The 21,556-nt window shown below is 48.0% G+C and overlaps 1 protein-coding gene across 1 annotated transcript; it reads left to right on the forward strand.

Moving 5' to 3' along the window:
- Positions 1-6,365: 6,365 nt before the first annotated feature.
- On the forward strand, positions 6,366-11,800 carry LOC122033094. The gene is made up of 2 exons (XM_042592299.1): positions 6,366-6,648; positions 11,448-11,800. The coding sequence occupies exons 1-2, from the start codon at positions 6,366-6,368 to the stop codon at positions 11,798-11,800; spliced, it is 636 nt and encodes a 211-aa protein (XP_042448233.1).
- Positions 11,801-21,556: the final 9,756 nt, after the last annotated feature.

Here is a 21,556-nt window from a genome sequence, read left to right on the forward strand (position 1 = left end):
AAACATTTATCTAGAAATAAGAATCACATTGGTCAAATGTCTACATTTATGATAAATGTAGTTGTTCAATTAATTTATATTGTAGATAACATGGTGTGTGGTGTCACACACAGAGGATCATGTTATCGGTTCCTTATAAATTATAAACAGTAACTCACGACCATAATGGAAAAGGAACAAACCATTGGAAGGTCGTAGTGTAATTAGGTATTAGTTTATCTTAACTATATAATTACACTAGTACACTTAGAGTGTATTGAGTAGGACCATTAGAGGTCGTTTCTTTTATACTGACTTTATAAAGAAACAAAGACCTAAGTTATTATGGAAGTGTGTGCTCTTAATCCTAATATAATAACAAGCACATATATTTGATATTTATTTCTTTAATTTATCAATGGGTGAGATTTAATTCGATGAATCAATAAGCCCGATAAGTTGGGAAATGATATCACTTATAGTGTGTATTGTTGATTATAGAAGGAAACTGTGTCCTAGTGATCTAGGTTGAGAATGTCCTCAAGAGGAGCTCATAAGGATTGTCATGTTAAACCTTGCAGGTGGACTTAGTCCGACATGACGATAAGGTTGAGTGGTACTACTCTTGGACTAAGATATTAATTAAATGAGTTGTCAGTAACTCGCTTAATTAGTGGACATTTGACATCTTAAACACAGGGAGACTAACACACTCATAATAAGAAGGAGCCCAAAATGTAATTTGGGATTGGTGCGGTAGTTCAATAATAGTTCTCTAGTGGAATGAATTATTATTGATAAAATTAAGTTGTGTGTTCGGGGCGAGCACGGGATGCTTAATTTTATCGGGAGACCAAAACCAATTCCTCCTCTCGGTCCCTATCGTAGCCTCTTAATTATAGAGTACTATACCCACCTATACCCACCTTCTTACCCATCCTATAAGGGCCGGCCAAGCTAGCTTGGAGACCAAGCTAGGGCCGGCCATGGGTATGTTCACGGGTGAATTCATGTGGCCGTCCCTATTAAAATAAAAAAGGAATTTTAATTTTAAAATTTTTCTTATGTGGATAATATAATTTAAAAGAGAGTTTAAAAATTTAAATCCTTCCTTTTATAAGATTCTACAAAAGATTAAGAGAAGAGTTAAAATCTCTTTCCTTATTTGTAGATTAAAAGGTTGATTTTAATTTTGGTAAAAACTTTCCTTTTAATTATATTCATGATTTAAAAGAAAGTTTAAAAATTAAATATTCTCTTTTATTAGTTTCTACAAAAGATTAAGAAAAGATTTGATATCTTTCCTTATTTGTAGATTGAAAAGAGATTTTAATTTTTAGAGATAACTTTCCTTTTGGAAATTATCCACATGTTTAAAAGAAGAATTTTAATTTATAAAATTTCCTTTTTATTAACCAATCATGAAGGGATAAAATTATTGGAGAAATTTTTATAAATTTCTAGAAACAAATTAGGAAGTTTTAATTCTTGTGTGAATTAAATTTTCCTTGTTTTGGGGAATTAGAAGTGGCCGACCATTATTATTAAAAGAAGAAAATTATTTTTTAATTAAAATAATTTTTCTTTTTTATGACAAAAGAATTAAGGAATTTTTATTAAAATTTCCTTATTTGTCAAGACCAAGGATTATAAAAGAGGGGTAGAGGTGCCTTCAGGGTGATCAACTCTATTATATTCTCCTCTCTTTTCCTCCTTGGTGGCCGGCCTAAGCTTCTTCCTCTTCTCTTCTTCTTATGGCCGGCGGCAACTCTCTTGGAGCTCTTGATGGTGGCCGGTTCTAGCTAGGAGAAGAAGGAGAGAAAGGTGGTTTTGTTTCTTGCATCCCTTGGAGCTTGGTGGTGGTGGCCGGACCTCTACTTCTCTTGGAGAATTGTGGTGGCCGAAACTTGCAAGGAAGAAGAAGGTGCTTGGTGGTTCTCATCTCGGAAGATCGTTGCCCACACAACGTCCGAGGTTAGAAGAGGAATATGGTAGAAGATCAAGAGGTCTTTTTAGAAGGTATAACTAGTAATTTTTCCTTTCCGCATCATGCTAGTTATTTATGGAAATAATACCAAATACAAGAGGCTTACGATTCTAGTATTTCGAATATATTTTTCGAAGTTGTGTTCTTTTATTTTTCTTTTCCTTGTGATTTGATTGTTCTTTTTGGTTGACCTAAAGTTATTTTAGGAAATTAAATATTAGCTTTCCATAAAAGGTTTTGTCTAGTCGGTGGTGGTTGTTCCCATATCCAAGAAGGTCATGTGCCTCGCCACGTCAGTACTGGGAACCAATTATGGAAATTAATATTTAATGGAATTAATAACTTAGGTGATTTGGATCAAACGTGTTAAGTTCCGCAGGAGATCCAAGTCTAAACCTTAAAGAACAAATAGATTAAGTTTTGGATCAAACGTGTTAAGTTCCGCAGGCGATCCAAAATTTAATTTAAAAGAACACATGGTAGCTAGGAAAAGGTTCAGACCTTTGTACAAAATTTTTGTACAGTGGAACCTCTAGGTTTTCCGAGTAGCAACCAACATATCTGGCAGCACATCATCTGCCGATTCGGCATCCCTCGTCGACTTGTTTCCGATAACGGGCGGCAGTTCGCGGGAAAGTTGCGCGAAGATTGGTGCAAAAGCTATGGCATCGCGCGAGCAACACTTCACGTCCATGGCGTACCCCCAAAGCAATGGTCAAGCCGAAGTAGCCAATCGGGAAATTCTTCGCATTCTGCACGCTCGGCTCGACCATTTAGGAGGAAGCTGGGTGGATGAAGTGCCGGGCGTCCTATGGGTCATCCGAACGACCCCGAAGGAGGGAACGAGCGTCACACCATTCCACTTGGTGTATGGCGGCGAAGCAGTGATCCCGGTTGAAGTTGGGATCTAGTCTATCCGGGTCCAGAATTATGACGATGATAACGCCGAGCGGAGGAACATGGAGCTTGATTTGGTCGACGAGGAGCGAGCCAAGGCGTCCGTCCGGCTGATGGCGTACCGGCAAAGAATGAAGCAGAATTACAACCGGCGCGTAATCCCTAGAGCATTCCAAGTTGGTGATCTTGTCTGGAAGAAAGTAAAGCCGTTCGGCGACGTCGGCAAACTGGAGGCTCCTTGGGCGGGCCCCTTCAAAGTCATCGAAAAACTCCTCTCGGGTGCTTACTACTTGGAGGATGAAGACGAACGGCGGCTAGATCAACCATGGAACGTGAATCATCTCCAGCCGTACCGGGCCGGGTGAGAGGTGCGCTAATGTAATTTTATATATGTTTTGGTCGCCTACGTCCTTGTAATGCAGGAAGCAGAAATGATAAAGGATGGAAAATAGCTTTGCCGAACGGCTGTGTTAAAATTAGCCTTAAAGGCCGTCGAGCTCCGACGTTAAAAATCGAGAGACAAGCCGGCGTCTATAAATCCTCCGAGCGGAAGGCCGTCGAGCTCCGACGTTAAAAATCGAGAGACGAGCCGGCGTCTATAAATCCTCCGAGCGGAAGACCGTCGAGCTCCGACGTTAAAAATCGAGAGACGAGCCGGCGTCTATAAATCCTCCGAGTGGAAGGCCGTCGAGCTCCGACGTTAAAAATTGAGAGACGAGCCGGCGTCTATAAACCCTCCGAGCGGAAGGCCGTCGAGCTCCGACGTTAAAAATCGAGAGACGAGCCGGCGTCTATAAACCCTCCGAGCGGAAGACCGTCGAGCTCCGACGTTTAAAATCGAGAGACGAGCCAGCGTCTATAAACCCTCCGAGCGAAAGACTGTCGAGCTCCGACGTTAAAAATCGAGAGACGAGCCGGCGTCTATAAACCCTCCGAGCGGAAGACCGTCGAGCTCCGACGTTAAAAATCGAGGGACGAGCCGGCGTCTATAAACCCTTCGAGCGGAAGACCGTCGAGCTCCGACGTTAAAAATTGAGAGACGAGCCGACGTCTATAAACCCTCCGAGAGGAATAAGGCGATCAAGAATCGTACTCGCTGTCAACATCGCTTGACCACCTATGCGTTCCGCTCGGCCCAGTACCCAAAGGTACTTCATCAATATTCAGTGAATAACCTCTTCTGTTGAAGCAGGACATATTCGTCCAAGTGGAAATGTATCGCAAAATACTTCGTAAAAATGCCTGTCAAGAACGGGAGATGTGATAGGAGGCGAGCGGAGAACACACACATTGACCAGCAAAAGGACAAAGCAAACGAAAGGAAAGCGTTGCATTAAAAACAAAACTTTAGGCCGAGCGACCTAATTACAAAAAAGGATCATTTTCTGGCCGAGCGGCCAAATTACATATAAAATGTCTACTCAATATAATCGTAAAGGTCCTTGGGGATGTTGTCCAGGAGCGCCACTTGATCTCCGGCCGGGATAGTAGTGGAATCCGGAAGAAGACCCTTAGACTTCAAATACGCTGTGGGCGGCCATGGTCAAGGTCGGAGGTACATACGCAAACTTTCTCCAAAATTGGGCGAGCGGATGTAATACATCGCCCTCGGAATTTGCCTTCCGCCTACCTTTCGAAGGCCAATCTCGAGGAGGCTCACTGAGTGACTCAAGAGTGAATCATGCTCCATTAGCACCTTTTGGCCGGTAGAGTGGTCTTATTCGCCCACTTTCCGCCCGCTCACGGGTCTCTCCTCAGCCTCCTTATCCGCCTTACGCCAAGCTTCCGATCCAGATTTTTTTCAAGCTCGCCGTAGTTCACTCTCGGTTTCATGCCGGATTTTTTCACCGGTCGGCCGCTTTAAGCTTCTACCTTCAAAGCTCGCCGTCGAGCGGCCCTCCCTGTCGAAATCCTCGCCGGTTCCGTATGCAAGAGGATGTATGGGCCGATGGACTGGACGCCAAAGAACCGGACCTCCACTGGGCTTAGCTTCATCCACCACCATGGCCAAAGCAAAGAAGTTGGAGACAGAATTCTCTCACCGAAGAATGGTGACTATCTAGTCCCCGTAGAAGGCCGATGTACAGTGGTCGACGGACACTTGGTGGCATACATATAACTGGAGAAAATAAACTGGAGAAAATACTCTTCGCGAGAAAATAACTTCCTCTTGAGATATGGCCGGCTATGGCCTGGCCTTCTCATTCACTACAAGGCCTGCTTCCAGCCGCCCCATTCCTTCACAGAGATTTGCAGAGGGCCCCTTCAAGGTGATGGACTTCGCCGTTGCGCTGGTTGCTTTCCGGTGCGTCTCTTACCGCTACCTGGACGCGCGCGGAGATAGCGAAAATGGCCATGGGACACCTAAGGACTAGGGCGCCGTTGAAACCTGATCAATATGGTTGAACTGTTGAACTGGGACACCGCCATTGCGGGACAGTAGGCTAAACACTCGGCCGTCATGAGAGCCCCGTCATTGAGCTCGAAAGGAGCTCTGCGCCCTTCAGAGTAGCCTCGAGGAGCGAGGACGGTTGAACCGCAGGTTGGACTCCCGAGGGGAGTCTCCACCGGCGCTTCGAGAGGCCGCCTTCTTCCCGAGCGAGTTTCATCCCGAGCTAAGGCTCTTCGTCGAGCAGTTGCCCATTGCTCGGAGAAGCCCTCGAGCGGCCGACCCCAAAGATGTGTCCCGCGCTTCTTCTTCGCTTGAGCCGATCGGGTCGATGCCGAGCCATTTTTCGTCGCCGCGCCGGCCATTTCTTCGTAATACCACCATCATCGACTCCATAAGTGTTCACGTAGCGAAAACAAGGAAAATCGCTTAGCAATTAAAATGAATTTACTGTTAAATTCACAATGTCGCGTCGGTAGGGGCTCGATCGGACTCAAGCCAAGATGTACATAACGCCTTCTAGGAGAAATTTGTTGATATCAAAACGTAGCCCGACGAGCATGTTGGCGGCGTGGAGATAATTTGGCCGGGTCTTGAACCTTTTAAGCTCTGGGGAGAGAGGAAGGCCGACCTGCCACTGGGTTCAGAAGGCAGGTCGTTCGGGAAGGCGAATGTAGAAGTAGAATTCGTTCCAATGCTTATTGGAGGAAGTCAGTTTATTGAAGAAGACCAAGCCGGGCCAAGCTTGGAACATATAGGTGCCCGACTCGGATTGCTTGGGGTAATAGAAGTAATAGAAGAGCTCCGGCCGGAGGGGAATGTTATGGATTTTGAAGAGGACGACTACCCTGCATAAAAGGCGGAAAGTATTGGGGACTAGGCTTCCGAGCGGAATGCCGAAAAAGTCGCAAACTTCTACAAAGAAGGGATGAATGGGGAGTCGCAGACCGGCTGTAAACTGGTCGCGGAAAACACAAAACGCTCCGCGCGACGGTTTGTGTGGCCGAGCGGAGTCTGTCGGTATGATGATTTCAAGGTTGGAAGGGATCTCAAAAGTATTAATTAGAAGGTCGGCGTCACGCCGATCGAATCGCGACTCCATGGTAGTGTACCATGGGCCTATGGCTTGGTCTTCGGGTGGAGAAGATTGGGCCATGGTCCGAACGGACGAAGTCAAAGGAGAAGGAAGAAGATGGCAAAGAAACAGTAGCCCAAGAACGAAAACTTGGGAAAGAAAAGCAACGGAAATGCCAGAAACAAAGAGAAAAAGAAGCAGAACCTTACAATGGAGAAAAGGATCGAGGAAGGGACGCCGGAGATCGTCGTAGAGCAGGAGCGGGGTCGCCGGAGCACCGAAACACCAGGGACAGAGGTCGAAATCGCCAACGCAAATGCGGTAAAGACGGGAGGGCGAAGATTTTATAGGGTGGAGGTCGAGCTGCCTCCACCGTTGGATCCAGGTCACGGGAATCAGAGCGTGCATTGCGCCGTCCATTTCGAACCGCCTCGATCCCATCAGAGCACCACGCCGCCGCCGTACGATTACGACAGCACCGTCACGTGGCAGCCAGCCGCTGGAACGCATTTAATGGGCGCGTGCTCGGCCTTAATGATAGAGATTGGCGAAAACTTCGAAGAGACGCCGAGTAAGGCGACCGTTGACTGGCGTTTTAGCTACCCCCTATGTTTCCAATCGGACGGTGGTTGCAGTAGGCCGCTCGGTTCAACTAATGGTCCAGTTAGTCGGACTAATCGCCTCCTTCGACTAGACTTGAAGGGGAGGCAAGTGATCCGGCGGTAAGAACAGGGGACCCCCGTTCTGGGAAGTCAACGCCACCTGGAAGTCAAAGGGCCCGGTGCCCGATCGGATAAGGATGGACCGACCGGATGCCCGAGAAAGGGTTGGATCGATAGGCCGACTGGATAAGGGCGGGCCGATCGCCCGGCTGGCCGACCGGTGTCTAACTGATGGCAAAAGGCGCCCCGGCAGGAGTCGAGGTTCCGACGCTCATTGAACAGGATCGTAGGGCCGAGCGGATGGCACGTTCGGCCGAAGACATAAGGTAACATACTGCTAACAGTCTCCATAGAGCACCTTACCGAGAATCTCCTAAGTAGACCACTATATATGACCGGCCGGACGTAAGGAGCGTGTTGGCCGACCGGACTCCCGGCAGGGAATAAGGAGAAAAGGACAAGGGACATCTTCTGACAGCGGACATGCTCTATAATCCGGCCATACTCCAAATCTTACGACAAGGGGTTCCGCTGTCCCATCGAAGACGTGCTTGGACTGTAGCAGTATGGTGTCAGGTAAGCTTGCTGACAAGCCCTTACTGAGGTATGGGCTGGGGACACGTATTCACCTCGGTATGTGTGCATGAGCTCCTTCCCAGCTCTATATAAGGAGCCTCGCACTTCACCAGAGGTACGCAATCTTTGATACTTGGAGCCACTTCTTCGTTGTTTGTTTGCCTGACTTGAGCGTCGGAGGGTCGTCACCGGGAATCCCTTCCCGACACGACTTCTGTGCAGGTTCGCCGGAGGCCCGTGCGGACAGTCAAGAGATCTTCGTCCGCCGCTTGGAGAGCGCCACGTGCCCAGTGTCCGTTGATTCAGCTTTCGGACCGGATCATTTTAGCGCCGTCTAAATCCTAAACTCGAGGCGCCAAACCCTAAACCCTAAACTATTTATTATTATTATTTTTTAAATTTTTTGTTTTTATCTTAATATTTTCATTAGGTTGGAAAGTGACGTGTGTCGTACACACGTTACCGTGGGAGTGAAATTGCTCGTGTATATTTACCGGATGAAGTGGTCATCAAAAGTGGCATCTTAATTTTAAAATTATAAAAAAAATATCAAAAATAATATTACTCCCTCCCTATCCCTCATCAAGTTCTTAAATCTCTTTCTCCTATTATTTTTAAATGCATCCCCTCTAAGATTAAAAATATCCTAATATTTTTTTATCAGATCTATCGTTGGATCAGATATGATCTTATATTAGATTCATGATGAATTTGATATTTTTTTCACATCAAACTCAATGTGAATTTGATATTTTTCATATTAGACTCGATCTAATATTTCTCATATCAAATCCATCATAGATCTAATATTTTTTATATCAAATTTATTGTGGGTCTAATATTTTTTTCATATCAAATTTATATTGAATTTAATATTTTTTTTCATATCATATCTATCCAGGGATATATTGAAAATGGATTGAGGAATTTAGGAGGTTGATGAAAAAAATAAAAGATAGGAAGAAAATAATATTATTTTTATAGGAAACTAGGATACTATTTTAATAAATAAGGAAACGTGACCATGCGAAAAACCGATACATTTTTATCTGCAACCATGCTTTGCAAAATTGATGCATGTCGAACCGTTAGAACAAATTGCAAGAGGGTGTCATGAGCATGATGATTGTTGAACACAGATTATAGCTTCCCATTACAGATTTACTATAAGGAAAAAATGGATATGTGTTGAAATCTCTGGGAGAATTATATGCCTAAACATACATGTTCCCTGTTCTGACGAAAAATGCTTCGTCATGATCTGTCACTGTCAGTGTTACTGGGCGCAGTCACGATCTGGCGCCGTCCCTGTGCTCCTGTAACCGCGAACTGTGTCGTAGCAGAGTGGTGATGGCTGAAGATATTAGCGTTAAGTAGATGAAAGTGTACCCTTCACTTTTCTCTTCTAGCCTCCTATTTAATTACTCTATTAATAGAAAGAGGAAGATGACCCTTCCTCTAATATATATGCATCCAAATTAAACAAAAAGGAGAATTTTGTGAGGGTTTATTATGTGTGAGATTTGTGTAAAGTTGGATCCGTCCTATATATGAAAGGTCTCTATACAAGGTTCATCCGTGTATATAAGATTTTAAGAGGAGAACATCCATTATAGAAGAATTTGATTCATGGAATCTTGAAGAACTTTTCGATTTATTCGTGATCGTTCTTCCGACGGCAAGTTATTTTTTGATATTTTCTCCGAGCATCACTGCGAGTTTTTCATTTTGTATGAAAAGCGAAGATCAAAATCTACTACGGAAGATCACTGTGAGTTTTATAGTTTTTATATTTATGTGTTTTTTATGCTTTAGAACTATCAACAATGGTATCAGAGTATTGTCTTAGTTCTAAGAATGTATGATGGATCTTTTTACTTGCATGATTTGTTACCGTGATAAGCCAAGATCACTGATCCTGTCCGAACCAGGAGTCAACGGACACTGGGCACGTGGCGCTCCCTGCTGGATCCTCGAGTGCTCCGGTGAACCTGCAGCAAAATCGAGCCGGGAGGGGTGTCCCGGCGACGACCCTCCGACGCTCAAGTCAGGCGAGGAATAACAAAAGGCCTGACTCTTTCCGGTGAAGAAACGGAGACCTTATAAAGACCTTCAAGGAGCTCAGCGCCAATCAAAGCAATCACCGCCTGACCATGCCTGTGTATGGGTCTGTCGGAAGGACCATGCCTGTGTGGGTCTACGAAGACGCCCATAAGTCCATACCGCTACTATATCAACCTCTCCATGATGTGACGCGAGATCCTCCATCGCACTCTTGTGTACTGGCGTAATCATGAACATGCCTTGCCGACATCCCATATCCCGAGGCGAACGAATAGGCCTCGGCAACCTTCGACGCTTATCCTCGCCGAGGACTACTCCGCTGACCTTGGTCCCCACCGTAGACGCCCCGCCATACTCTCCCCTTGGAACCCTGCACCATGACCGGGTTATCTTGTTCCCGACTTACATCGCTGCGGCGCCCTTAGCTTAGTCGCCCTCCATCCGCCCTCGTCGAGACCCTTCAGTGGGTCCCCATTCTTCACCGGATCACTTGCCTTCCTTCAAGTCTAGTCGAAGGAGGCGGAGTCCGACTGGACTATGTGTCCGAGCGGGCGGTCGTCACCTTACCATCGCTTATAATATCCCTTGAGCCGTTAGGCCCTTATGCCAAATTTAGCCGCTCGGCTCTTCGTTTTGGTTGTCTTGTCGCTCAACGTGGACGCTTGCTTGTCTAAATCTTCTCGAAAATCACGCAAATCCTCTTTATTAAGCCGAAGCATGCGCTGTATGGGCGCCTTAATTGCGCCTGGTGACAGAGCGCCACGTGGCTCTTCTTGCGTGGCGGTGATGATCCGTACGATGGGACACCGATTACTTCGAAATGGACGGTTAGATGATGACCTCGTCTCTCGTGACCTGCATCCGGCCTGAGGCCGACCGACCAGCCATAAAGCCTCCTCCTCCTTCCTTCAGCTTGCTTTGGCCGTTTCCTTCTCGTCTCTTCTGCTGTGACCGACCGACATCCAGCCTCCTGCCACCATCCCACGTGATCTCCTTCCGTTTCTGCTCCTTCTCCGAGTCTTCCTTCGCTTTACAAGGTCTTCCCAACTGCTTTGCCTCTTTTGTTCCCATTCCTTCGGTCTTTGCTATCTTTTTGCTTCTCCCGAGATGGCAAGCTCCTCCGAACTCGCTGTTGGTGTTCATGGCCCTTGGTATCCGACCATGGAGAGTCGATTTGATGAAGAGGATGCTCGGCGCCTTGTGCGGGATTCCCGATGACCATGAAATGGTTATAGCCGACCCGACCAATCGGCCCCATGACCCTCCGATTGGCACCGTTTTTTTTTCTAGACCAATTCCAGGCGGCCTTAGATTTCCTACTTTTAGAGGTTTGTAATTATTTCGCATCCCGCTCGGCCAACTTGTGCCGAATTCCTTTAGGCTGCTGAGCAGGGTGGTCGTCCTCTTTAAGCTGCACAGTATCCCGCTCGACCCCAAGATATTCCACTATTTATTCTACCCCAAACAATCCGAGTTGGGCACTTTTATCTTCCAAAGTAGAATAGGCTTCAAATTTTTTGATAATATGCCAACCTCCAACAAGCACTGGAAGGAGTCCTTCTTCTATATACCTCGAACGAGCGCCAAGATTCAACCAAATGGGCATCACCCAGACCAATGAGTTCAAATTCGTAATAATCCAACTACCTTATGCGCAAACCGTTGTCCGCCAGTACAAATTGACAACTTTTCAAGGTGTTGTACATTTTGATTATCTCGCTCGCCAATCTCCCCACCGCATGAGTAAGGACTTTACTCCCTTCGCTTTTTATCTAACCGATTTTAATTTTTCCACCGCACTGGTCATGTGGCGCTCAGGCTACCGATCATCCAAATCAAGGCTGGAAATTGAGGCGCCACCAAAGAGCTCGCCAGCGGGTCTCATCCCGAGCCAGCAGATGCGAGAGGGGGCGCGACGCCTCCGGTTGCCCAAGCCGCTTCAACGGAGGTCGAGGCAGATCCTGCTTCTCCGCTTCCGAAGGGAACTCGCATCGGGATTTACCACGGAGTTCGTGAACGCCGAGAGACCTCCAGTCGACCAAAGAGGGCGAACCACGGGCGCCGTCGAGATCGCCTCGCCCGATCGCACGGAGTCGCAGATCGGGACCCCGTGGCCTCGCCCATCGCACAAGACTGCTCTCCTCCATGGACCTGCTGTCATTTACGGTTGAGACTTCACCATAGGAGTCTCGGCCAGCGATCGGCATGTCGAGACTTGGCCACCACCACCATCAAGACAACCTCCGATTTCCTTCTGAGGAATATTTATTATCTCGCCGATCGCCATCGAGCCCTGTCACGAAATAACCGACGGGTCCGCTGCCAAGCTCTTCGAGGATGCCCAGATTCGTGGCCCTCATGACGCCAGCCACACTGCGATAACAACATGCAGCAACCACCTGTGCGCTCATTTTTCTTCCTGCCATGCTACCGCTTAGCTCCGATTTTATTATTCGTAATGGCAAATCGCCACTAGCCATCGGCTAGCCGAGCTGGAGGATCTCTTGAAAACCCAAGTGTCGGGGGTCCATCGGCGGAGAGACAAGTCCTCGAGGCCAACGGAGAAGAGCCGCCACCGGCCCAGAGGTGGCTCGACCAAGACTTGGTGAAGAAGCGACGGGACGTGAATGCGCGGGAAGAGGCAAAAGCGGCGATTGATCCGATAAGATGAAAGTTGAAGTTCGAGCCCTAGATCGCAATCTAAGAAACTGGAAGCCCAACCGGTCACGAACAGGATGGGCGCCACGAACGAACCAAAGCGGAGGTGGACCGAAGTTCTTCAAGATTCACCGATTGCCTCCCTCCCGCGCCGATAACATATAAGGAGGGAGAGTCGAGTCGCCAGCCAGCTAGCGCCAAGAATACCTCCGGAATCGGCTTGGCAAATTCGGGCAACGCGTTTCTCCACTTTCCCGAGGTCAAAGGTCACCATGGCGTACTTGAAGAAGGGTGGCCATCTTCCCACGGAATGCACATTCTTCCGACCAAGGCCCATGATAGATGATATCCCGGACGCCTTTTTTAATTTTGAGGACCCGGAGTGAGGCGAGCTCTTCTAAGTACTTTCTGTATTTCATCCGCTTTGCTAATGTAAAACTTTTGTACGTGCCGTTCGGCATAATTGTGTTCCTTTACTTGTATTTTTGTTTGCCCTTCATTGCCCCTTTTTATTCTGTTTGATGCTCATTCGTAGAATCAACTAGGCTCCACTTGTTTCTCACTAGACGACCGATCAGGTTAATCGATTGACTCATTTTCCTCAAAAATCGTTTAGCGCTTGGATATACTGTTTGCGTTCAGCGAATGTGAAGTATTGACAAACTGATGGCCGATCGGCCTTAATCAATTTAGTACTTGCGAACGCTCGTTATTTGGCGTCCTTAGTTCCATCCAAGTTCACAGTTGCGGGTTCGGCACTCGATCTTTAACGACGGAGCTCGTCGGCGCGGATATTTATAGCCGGTAGGCGCGGCTCTCGATCTTTAACGAGCTCGCCGGCGGATATTTATAGCCGGCCGGCGCCTCTCGAACTTTAACGACTTGCGATATTTATATGTCGGCGCTGGCGATCTTATAGCGACGATGGCTCTCGACGGATTCGCGCCGCGATATTTATAGTCGGTGGCATGACGCTCGATCTTTAACGACGGAGCTCACGCGGCGGATATTTATAGCAGTGCGGCTCTCGATCTTTTGCAGCGGAGCTCGTCCGGATATTTATAGCAGCGTGGCCGTCGATCTTTAACGACGGAGCTCGGCTCGGCGGATATTTATAGTGTCGGTCGGCTCTCGATCTTTAACAACCGGAGCCGATATTTATAGCCTACACTCGATCTTTAATGACGGGGCTCGCCGACCTTCCGCTCCGCGCTTATAGACGCCACTGCCTCGATCTTTAACGACGGAGCTCGCTCGTGCGGATATTTATAGCCGGTCGGCGCCGCTTCGATCTTTAACGACGGGCTCGTCGACCTAGGCGCCGGCTCGTCTCGATCTTTAACGACGGAGCTCTTCGGATATTTATAGCCGGTCGGCGCGGCGCTCGATCTTTAATGACGGGCTCGTCGGCCCGGTACCGTTTATAGACGCCGGCTCGCTCTCGATCTTTAACGAGCTCGGAGAGCGCGTATTTATAACGCCGGCTCGGCTCGATCTTTAACGACGGGCTCGTCCGCCCTCAGCTCGCCGTTATAGATGCCTCGATCTTTAACAACGAGCTCGCAAGGATATTTTAGCGGTCGGCAGCGCTCCGCTTCTTTAACGACCGCTCTGCGCTCTGCCGCCTCTGGCTTATAGACCTTCGATCGCGTATCTTGCTCTCGGCGGACCGAGCATATTTATACGTAGGCCTCGATCTTAACGACGGGCTCGTCGACCTTCCGCCGCGCAGACGCCATCTCTCGATCTTTAAACGAGCTCGTCGCGGATATTTATAGCCGGCTGGTCACGCTACTGCTTAAACGGCCATAGCCTTCCCACCGAGCGACCTTGGCCTTCCGTTCAGCAGAGAATACTCAATGTGTTTTCATCTTTCTGCTTCCTCCGTCCGGACGGTACGGGGCCTTCGATCCTCGAGCGCTTAGCTCGACCCATTTACCTCCGGCTGAACGGCGCGGGGCCTTCGTTTCTCGTTGACAATGCCTTATATTTGTTCTCTTGATTCTTCATTTCTGCATTTCCAGTATTCAGTCGAAAAATAAAATACACAAGGTGATTGATTCGGCGGTAAGAATGAGGGACCCACTTCCTGAAGGGTCTCAGCTTGAGGATAGATGGAGGGCTGACTAAGCAGTTAAGGGCCGTGCCGAGCAGCGGAGTAAGTCCGAGCGGAACCAAAGATAACCGAGTCATGGGCTGGGGTTTCCGACGCCAAGGCGGGAGAACCGAATGGCCGAGCGGGGCGTCTACCCGGCTGGGACCGAAGGTCCAAGCGGGTAGTCCGTTCGGCCAGGATAAGGGCGAGGTACGAAGGTTAGCCGAGCGGCCTGTTCGTTCGGCTCAGGATATGGGATGTCAACAAAGGCATGTCTGATGATTACCGGGCGGGGTGAAAGGTGTGCCAATGTAAATCATCCTGTGTATTTTTTTTTCGACTGAATACTGGAAATGCAGAAATGAAGAATCAAGAGAACAAATATAAGGTATTGTCAACGAGAAACGAAGGCCCCGCGCCGTTCGGCCGGAGGTAAATGGGTCGAGCTAAGCGCTCGAGGATCGAAGGCCCCGTACCGTCCGGACGGAGGAAGCAGAAAGATACAAACACATTGAGTATTCTCTGCTGAAAAGAAGGCCAAGGTCGCTCGAGGAGTTAGCCTGGAAGGCCGTCTAGCCCAGACGTTAAACCGTAGAGCCGCGCCGACCGGCTATAAATATCCGCGCCGACGAGCTCCGTCGTTAAAGATCGAGAGACGAGCTGGCGTCTATAAACGGCCGAGCGGAGGGTCGACGAGCCCCGTCGTTAAAGATCGAGAGCCGCGCCGACCGGCTATAAATATCCGCGCCGACGAGCTCCGTCGTTAAAGATCGAGAGCCGCGCCGACCGACTATAAATATCCGCGCCGACGAGCTCCGTCGTTAAAGATCGAGAGCCGCGCCGACCGGCTATAAATATCCGCGCCGACGAGCTCCGTCGTTAAAGATCGAGAGACGAGCCGGCGTCTATAAACGGCCGAGCGGAAGGTCGACGAGCCCCGTCGTTAAAGATCGAGAGCCGCGCCGACCGGCTATAAATATCCGCGCCGACGAGCTCCGTCGTTAAAGATCGAGAGCCGCGCCGACCGGCTATAAATATCCGCGCCGACGAGCTCCGTCGTTAAAGATCGAGAGCCGCGCCGACCGACTATAAATATCCGCGCCGACGAGCGGCCGTTAAAGATCGAGAGCCACCGACCGCTATAAATATCCGCTACCGACGAGCTCCGCCGTTAAAGATCGAGAGCCTCGCCGACCGCTATAAATATCCGCTACCGACGAGCCTCCGCCGAAAGATCGAGAGCCACGCCGACCAGCTATAAATATCCGCGCCGACGAGCTCCGTCGTTAAAGATCGAGAGCCGCGCCGACCGGCTATAAATATCCGCGCCGACGAGCTCCATCGTTAAAGATCGAGAGCCGCGCCGACCGGCTATAAATATCCGCGCCGACGAGCTCCGTCGTTAAAGATCGAGTGCCGAACCCGCGACTGTGAACTTGGATGGAACTAAGGACGCCAAATAACGAGCATTCGCAAGTACTAAATTGATTAAGGCCGATCGGCCATCAGTTTGTCAATACTTCACATTCGCTGAACGCAAACAGTATATCCAAGCGCTAAACGATTTTTGAGGAAAATGAGCCAATCGATTAACCTGATCGGTCGTCTAGTGAGAAACAAGTGGAGCCTAGTTGATTCTACGAATGAGCATCAAACAGAATAAAAAGGGGCATTGAAGGGCAAACAAAAATACAAGTAAAGGAACACAATTATGCCGAACGGCACGTACAAAAGTTTTACATTAGCAAAGCGGATGAAATACATAAAGTACTTAGAAGAGCTCGCCTCACTCCGGGTCCTCAAAATTAAAAAAGGCGTCCGGGATATCATCTATCATGGACGCCAGGTCGGAGGCGGGAATGTGCATTCCCGTGGGAAGATGGCCACCCTTCTTCAAGTACGCCATGGTGACCTTGACCGCCTCGGCGAAAGTGGAGGAAACGTCACCGTGAATTTTGCGCTCCGAACTGCTCCGAGCGGAGGTATTCTTGCTAGCGCTAGGCGACTCGACTCTCCCTCCTTATATTGTCTCGAGCACCGCCGAGGCACTCGTGAATCTTGAAGAACTTTCGTCCACTCCGCTTGGTCTGCTCAGCGCCCATCCTGCTCGCGACCATGGGCTTCAGCTTAGATTGCCGATCTAGGGCTCGAACTTCAACTTTCATCTTATCCAGATCAGCAATCGTCTCGCTTACTGGCACGCTTCACGTCCCCGTCGCGCTTCTTCACCAAGTCTTCGAGTCGAGCCACCTCCGTAGCCGATCGTTCTGTTCGGCCTCGAGGACTTGTCTCTCCCGCTCGGCCGATGGACCCCGACACTTGGAGTTTTTCCAAGAGATCCTCCAGCTGGCTAGCCGATGGCTAGTGGCGATTTGCTCATCAACGCTACAAGGGAAATAATAAAATCGAGCTAAACGGTAGCATGGCACAGGAAGAAAAATGAACGTAAGTGGCTTGCTGCATGTTGTTATCGCCGAGCTACTTGGGCCATGAGGGCCACAACTGGGCATCCTCGAAGAGCTTGGCAAGCGGACCCGCGTGGTTATTTCGTGAACGGGGCTCGATGGGCGATCGTAGATAATAAATATTCCTCCAAGGAAATCGGAGGGTTGTCTTGATGGTCTGGGTGGACGTCTCGATTCTAGCCAAGTCGCCCGAGGACTCCCTATGGTCGAAGTTCGCCCAACCGTCGTAAACGACGACGAGTCCATGGAGGAGAGCCAGGACTGTGCGATGGGCGAGGCCACGGGGTCCCGATCTGCGACTCCGTGCGATCGGGCGAGGCGATCTCGACCCGCCTGTGGTTCGCCTCTTGGCGGCAAGGTCGGAGTCTCTCACGCTCGAACTCCCGTGGTAAATCCCGTCCCGAGGGATTCCTGACCGCAAGAAACAGGATCTGCCGCTCGACCTCCTAGCGGCAACTGCTCTTGGGCAGCATGCGCGCCCCTCTCCTCGCATCTGCCATGCGGGGGGATGAGACCCCGCCTCGCGAGCTCTTTTGTGGTCAATTTTCACCGGCCTTCGCCTGATGATCGGTAGCCTTGAGCGCCACATGACTTCATGGAAAAATTAAAATCAGTTAGATAAAAAAGGCGAAGGGAGTAATGAGTCCTTACTCATGCGGTAGGGGAGATTGGCCCGAACGCGAGATAATCCAAAAATGTACAACACCCCTTGAGAAGCAACTGGTCAATTTTGTACCGCTGACCGGACAACCAGTTTGCCACATAAAGGTAGGCTGGATTGCTTCTGAATTTGCCGAGCTCTGGCTGGGTCGGCACAGCGGTCTGCCATTTGGTTCGGAATGCTGGCCGCTCAGGAAGCCGTATATAGAAGAAGGACTCCTTCCAGTGCTTGTTGGTGGTTGGCATATTATCAAAAAATTTGAAGCCTATTCTACTTTGGAAGATAAAAGTGCCCAACTCGGATTGTTTGGGGTAGAAGAAATAGTGGAATATCTTGGGGTCGAGTGATACCTTAAAGAGGACGACCACCCCGCTTACAGCCTAAAGGAATCTCACAAGTTGGCCGAGGCGGATGCGGAAATAATTACAAACCTCTAAGATAAAGGGATGGGTAGGAAATCTAAGGCATACCAGATCTAGAAAAAAACAAACGGTGCCGATCGGAGGGTCATGGGGCCGGTCGATCGGGTCGGCTATAACCATTTCATGGTCATCAGGAATCCCGCATGTCCGAACAAGGCGCCGAGCGTCCTCTTCATCAAATCGACTCTCCATGGTCAGATACCAAGGGCCATGAACACCAACAGCGGGTTCGGAGGAGCTTGCCATCTCGGAGAAGCAAAAAGATAGCAAGAGACCGAAGGAATGGGAACAAAAGAGGCAAAACGAGTTGGGAAGACCTTGTAAACGAAGGGAGAAGACTCACTGAGAAGGAAACGGACGGAAAGGATCACCAGTGGGATGGTAGCCGCCGAAAAACAAGAACTGGATCGTCGGAGGTCACAGCAGAAGAAGAGGCAGAAGGACAACGCGCAAGCGAAGGCTTATACGGCTGAGGTCGGTCGGCCTTCGCCGTCGGATGCAGGTCACGAGAGACGAGGTCATCATCTAACCGTCCATTTCGAAGTAATCGGCGTCCCATCGTACGGATCATCACCGCCATGCAAGAAGAGCCACGTGGCGCTCTGTCACCAGGCGCAATTAAGGCGCCCATACAGCGCATGCTTCGGCTTATTGAAGAGGATTTGCGTGATTTTTGAGAAGATTTAGACAAGCAAGCGTCCACGTTGAGCGACAAGACAACCAAAACGAAGAGCCGAGCGGCTAAATTTGGCATAAGGGCCGAACGGCTCAAGGGATATTATAAGCGATGGTAAGGCGACGATCACCATTTGACACATAGTCTTTCGACTAGACTTCAAGTGATCCGCGGATCAAGGGTCTCAGATTGAGGATGATGGGGTCGTACGTTCGAGCGAACCAAAGATAACCCCATGGGCCTGCCATGGAGAACCGAATGGCCGACTACCGGGACCAAGGTCCAAGCGGTAGTCCGCTCGCCAGATAAGGGCGAGGTATAAGTTTAGCCGAGCGCCTATTCGCTCGGGATATGGGATGTCAAGCAAAGGCATGTCGATGATTGTACACAAGAGTGCACGATGGAGGATCTCGCCGTCACATCATGGAGAGGTTGATATAGTAGCGGTATGGACTTATGGACGTCTTTCTGACAGACCCACACCTGGGCATGGTCCTTCTGACAGACCCATACCTGGGCATGGTCGAAAGCAGGTGATTGCTTTGATTGACGCGCCCAGGCTCCTTCGAGAGGTCTTTATAAGGTCTCCGTTTCTTCACCGGAGGTACGAGAGTCTTCATCCTGAGGCCACCTTTTTTGTTATTCCTCGCCTGACTTGAGCGTCGGAGGGCCGTCGCCGGGACACCCCTCCCGGCTCGGTTTTGCTGCAGGTTCACCGGAGCACTCGAGGATCCAGCAGGGAGTGCCACGTGCCTAGTGTCCGTTGACTCCTGGTTCGGACAGGATCAGTTATTAATGCATGTTAAATGCATATTAATAAAATGTAATTTATTTTTATTGCATTGCATGACATTTCAATTAATTAATTGAGCCTAGATTTAATTAATTGGTTGGGTTTGACTTAAAATGAATCTGGTTCACTGAACTAAACTAAATTGGTTTGAACCACTTTAATTCAAATCAAACTCAAGTCTAGTTTAAACTATTAGTTGGTTTAATCAGACCAAATTGGTCCAATCAGACTCAGATTTGATTTAAATCATTGATTGATTTAATCAGACCATGATGGTTCAATTAGACCCAAGTCTTATTCAAACTATTAGTTGGTTTAATCGAACCAGTTTGATCTAAACCAGAATCGATTTGGGTTGATTTAATAGGGCTTGTATCAGATATAATCAAATGACTAGATTTGTTCTATGGGTCAAATTTGATTAAATAGATTAGATTGATTCTAATGAGTCATACTTAATCCAATGGATATTGGGTTGATTAAACAGACTTGTGTTTGATCAATAAGTCTGAGATTGGCTAAAATGGACTTAGATTAAATAATAACATAACATAGGTATAAAAAAATCCCTGTCCAATTATGTTAGTTCTAACGAGTGTTGGCCTGGGTAGGCCGACTGAAGAGGGTTGAGTCGACTGAAACACTAAAACAAAAACTCCTTTCTCGTCTTTCGACTTAGATTATCAAAGAAATTAAAATAGAAATAACAACTTAAATAAAATAAGTAAAAGACCAAGAATTACTTGGTTACAACCTAAATGATTGTTAATCCAAGGCAAATGAAAGCTCACTAAGAATCTCCTTCGTTGAAGGCGGAGAATCCTTTTTACGCACAATGAAAGCTCAGAAAAGACTAGGAAAGTGAATACAAAAATTGTTATATTTTTCCTAGGTCCAGGGGTCTTTTTATAGCCCTTGGAAAAATTTATTCATAGGCTAAAGGCACCTTCCATAGGGCTGGGAGGTGCCTCCAGCGAGGCTAAGGATAAAACTTTATCCTTTTCCGCAACAGCCAGAATTGCCTGGTTGAAGGCACCTTCCATGCCTGGTTGAAGGTGCCTTCAACCATTGAAGGCGCCTTCTTCCTGAAGGTCGCGGAGGCGCCTTCAACTCTTGTTAAAGGTTCCTCTAGCAGCTCCATAGCTCCACTTTAGCTCTTCCGCTACTCCGATCGCCTGGGTGATTTTGGTCAACCAAAATAGGACTCCTCAAGCAGGCTTCCGCTCTAGCTTCTCATCCCTCGAACATCGCGCACATCCTTGTCGCCTATCGATGTACTCTTCCGCAACATCTCGTTCCTCAAACGCACCGAGCCGTCAACTCTCTCCCGTGTCGTCCTTCTCGTTAGCCGCGTCTTCCACTCGACTTCCTGTGCTCCTAAGCTCTTGCACACTTAGACACAGGGATCAAAAAATAACAGGACCTAACCTAAACTTGGTTGATCACACCAAAAATAACCTTGGGGTTTCAACAATCTCCCCCTTTTTTGATGTGAGCAACTCAAGTTAAGTTGGAGTAAACTAACCATAAATTAAAGATTGCAATATCAAGTAAAAAATTGCAATACCTGTTGGTTGGTCCTAGGAAGATCGTACCAGTTCTACTGTATAAAAATTTTGTACAAGTGTCGAACCTTTCCTAATAACCTATTGTGTTCTTTAGAAATTAAATTCGGAATTGCAAACGGAACTTAACATTATTGATTCCAAATTTAACTTATCTATTCTTAATGGTTTAGACTTGGATCGCAAGCGGAAATTACCACTATTGATCCAAATCCACCTATGTTATAAATTCTATTAAATATTAATTTCGGAAATTGGCTCCCAGGTCAAACATGGCGAGGCACATGGCCTTCTTGGGTATGGGAGCATCCACCACTGCCTCGACAAAGCCTCTTAACGAAATTCAATATTTAATTTCCTAAAATAACATTAGGTTTAACCAAAAAGAACAATCGAATCACAAATTCGAAAAACAAAAAAAACACAAACTCGAATCACAAATTCAAAAATCTAGAATCATATGCCTCTTGTGTTTGGAATTCATACAAAGAAAAACTAGTATGATGGGAAAATAATTACTAGTTATACCTTTCTTTGTATGCAACGACCTCTTGATCTTTTACCGTATTCCTCTTCTTATCTCGGACATTGT

The sequence above is a fragment of the Zingiber officinale genome, chromosome 1B, assembly GCF_018446385.1.
Source record: "Zingiber officinale cultivar Zhangliang chromosome 1B, Zo_v1.1, whole genome shotgun sequence".
Taxonomy (NCBI): Eukaryota; Viridiplantae; Streptophyta; class Magnoliopsida; order Zingiberales; family Zingiberaceae; genus Zingiber; species Zingiber officinale.